A 2,955-nucleotide genomic window follows, 5' to 3' on the forward strand; every position below is an offset into this window, starting at 1 on the left:
GGTGCGTCCGGGTACCGCGCCCGCGCCCGCCGCTGCTTCAGGCCTTTGCACCAGCTGATCACGTTGATGACGGTGATCCACAGCGAGTCGATGATGATCTCCCCAAACTCAATGAGGCACAGCACCGAGCCCCCCATCCAGAACCCAAACTGGCCTCCCAGGCTCGACAGCAGCCAAACGATCTGTGGGAGGAGAGCAGAGTGAGCCCCCCAGGTGTGCCCCACCCCGATCCACCACCCGTGTGCCAGTGCTGACGTGGGTGATGCCCCTGCACCTGGGACCTGCCTGCTGGGGCCCCTCCTGCGCTGCTGTTGCCCCGCAGGGCTGGGACGGGGACGGGAGGTGGACTGGGAGAAGGAATTGAGGGCTCTGAGCCACCAGTGGCTTCATCCACTTCATTTCAGCAGGTGTGCCAAGAAGCAGCCTCAAGGGACATGACAGACTGTCCCCCAGGGCACTGAGCCCTGCCTGTCCCAGCTGGCTGGCTCCTGTGCCTGCCCTGCCAGAAGGGCTGGGATGGGCACTCACCGTGGTGGCAGCTGACTCCGAGATGGTGCGGTAGTTGTACTCCTGGAAGTAAATGTTCAGCTTGATGATCCCATTCCTGTAAAGAACAAAACCCCCCTCAGTGAGGAGCTGGCTGTCAATGCCCCACACCTCTGCTCCAGCCTGACTGTGGGACAGGGAGACACCAAGACATCAGTATGGAGTGACAAACGTTATGACGGTGGAACCGTCCTCAATGCTGATTTTACTTTGCTGCATGTTTGAGTTTGACTGGCCCAGTTTGCAGCTATGGAAAGCAGAGGACATGCATGAAGTGCCTTTTGGATCTGCTTTTTGTGTGTCCCAGGTGAACACTGCAAACCTCGTCCTCGCTGCGCATTCGCAGCGGCGCGCGCTGGCCCAGAGCCAGGGCTCGTGTCAGGCTGGTGTTAACAGGCTCAGCAGAGAAGATAAAGTGGTTGTTCCTTTCACTCACCTGTCCAGAGTCACATTTGTTGACATATCCCTTTCATAAGACAGAATATGGAAAATCCAGTCCTAGGGAAACAAAATCTGTTCAGAAAGAGTAGAGACATCCTGTGCTCCCAGAGAGCACGAGCCCTGCGGGCGCTGTGCCCCGTGCCAGGCAGCCCTGGCACCCTGTGCAGCTGGAGGGGGACACTGTGGGGCTGAGCAGGGCAGCTCTGCCTCAGCAGGGCCCTGGGTGCTCCTTCCCTGTCCTGTGGGAAGCCCCCTGTCCTGTGTGGGTGTGAAAGTGGGAGCTTTGGGCTGACACTGGCCCTGGGACAGAACCCAGCAGCGAGGAGCCGCTCTGGGGTCCCTCCCTGCCTCATGCCCTGCTGCTGCTGCTGCTCTGCGTGTGGGAAACATGGACTTCAGCAGAGGTGCTCTGCCAACTGCCAGTGCCCACGTGCCTGGGGACAGGAGCCACCAGTGTCTGCTACAAGCCAAGGAATGGGGGTTACCTCAGAGGCTTCTGATGGCCAGTCCGCCATGGAGATGGTCATTTTGTACTGGGTGTCACTGGAGTGGAGAGGGAGAGCATTAGTATGGAGATTTCCCCTCCTCTGAAGCCCCTGGAACCTCAGTTCTCACACAGCAAACCAGCCCTGCAGGGTTTGCTGCCCTTTTAGGACAGTCAGGACCGATGGGAGTCAATGTGAAGGATCCCTCTACCTCCACAGCAACCAGATCAGGCTCAGGTACTCACTTGCATGTTTCTTTGCAAGAGTCAATGCAGATCTGACGCTGTTTTATGCTGGATCTCAGTGAGGAATAGCAATATGCTGTTTGGTGAAAACAAAATTGAAGTATTTCTTTAGATAAGGACCCAGTTACCGAGTTATATCAGTTTCATTTATCAAAATAAATAATAGGTAAGACCATTCAGCACAGATTTGCAATATTCCCTTTCAACTTTCCTTTCCTTGAGAAACTTGGGCAAAACACTCAGGCAATTTACTAATAGGTTAAAAACAACCTGTCAGTTTCTGAAGACAGTTCTTACAGAACCAGCTTGCCCAGGGTTGGTATTTTTGGCACAGCCCTGGCCTCTGCCAGCACAGAGCTCTGCTAACCCAGGGGAGCACTGGACCCTCCACTGCCCCTGCCAGGGGACCCAAAATTTTTGGGTGCAGAGGCCTGGAGTGATAGCCTGTGTTCTCTCTCCTTGGTGCCCAAGGGCCCCCCCAGCCCACAGCCAAGAGCAACCGTGGCCCCTTCTCCCCAGCACTGGCCCGGGTGGCCACGTCCCATGGGGAGCAGCCGTGCAGGAGCTGCAGGGACAGCAGCAGACCCCGGCCCCAGAGAGCCCCAGCAGCTCTTACCCCAGCCTGGGTTGTCCTCGTTATTGCAGTAATTCACCCCTTCAGGCAAAGGGAACATGTAGTGCCCGCAGCCACAGATCTCCACCATGTGGTTCTGGAAGCAGGAGCGCAGGCAGGCCTGGGGGGAAGAGGGATGCTCAGAGCTGGGCTGAGCCCTGGGGAGCTCTGCCCTGCTGGGATGGCAGCGGCCCCAGAGCCCCTCTCCTGCACTGAACAGGCCATCCTGGGGCTGCAGAGGAAGGGGGGCTGCCAGAGCCTGTCCCTGCCCAGAACCCTGCCAGCCTTGCTGGGCACTGGAGTTCTTCAGGCCACTCGTGGGACCCCGTGGGCAGTGGAGGGAGCTCAGCACCTTCTCCTGCTCACACAAGAAACTGCTCATTTCTCAGTTATTTTAGGGCTTCACAGAAGTAACATTCAAGCTTCCAAAAGGGAATACAAATGTTCTCTTCCACCACAGACAGGGCTGTGCTCTCCAGGCTTTACACAACACTGACAAAGGGCTGGTTTTACATTTTAAGGCCATGAACTTCCAAATCCTTCAACATAAAGAGCAGACAAATGAATGATCTCTGTGTAGGTGCTGCTCTTGTGGGGAGGATTGTGGCTGGGGCTCCAGCTGCTG

General features: G+C 56.6%; 1 protein-coding gene across 1 annotated transcript in view; it reads right to left on the reverse strand.

Annotated features, from left to right (window-relative positions):
* SCNN1B (sodium channel epithelial 1 beta subunit) overlaps window positions 1-2,955 on the reverse strand; it is an 8,348-nt gene that overhangs the window by 78 nt on the left and 5,315 nt on the right. The window contains exons 7-12 of the mRNA XM_014309059.1: window positions 2,334-2,451; window positions 1,718-1,793; window positions 1,473-1,530; window positions 983-1,044; window positions 529-604; window positions 6-182 (exon numbers count right to left, since the gene is read on the reverse strand). Coding sequence (XP_014164534.1) covers window positions 6-182; window positions 529-604; window positions 983-1,044; window positions 1,473-1,530; window positions 1,718-1,793; window positions 2,334-2,451 — 567 coding nt within the window. The remainder of the gene's footprint in view (window positions 1-5; window positions 183-528; window positions 605-982; window positions 1,045-1,472; window positions 1,531-1,717; window positions 1,794-2,333; window positions 2,452-2,955) is intronic.

The sequence above is a fragment of the Geospiza fortis genome, unplaced genomic scaffold, assembly GCF_000277835.1.
Source record: "Geospiza fortis unplaced genomic scaffold, GeoFor_1.0 scaffold213, whole genome shotgun sequence".
NCBI lineage: Eukaryota > Metazoa > Chordata > Aves > Passeriformes > Thraupidae > Geospiza > Geospiza fortis.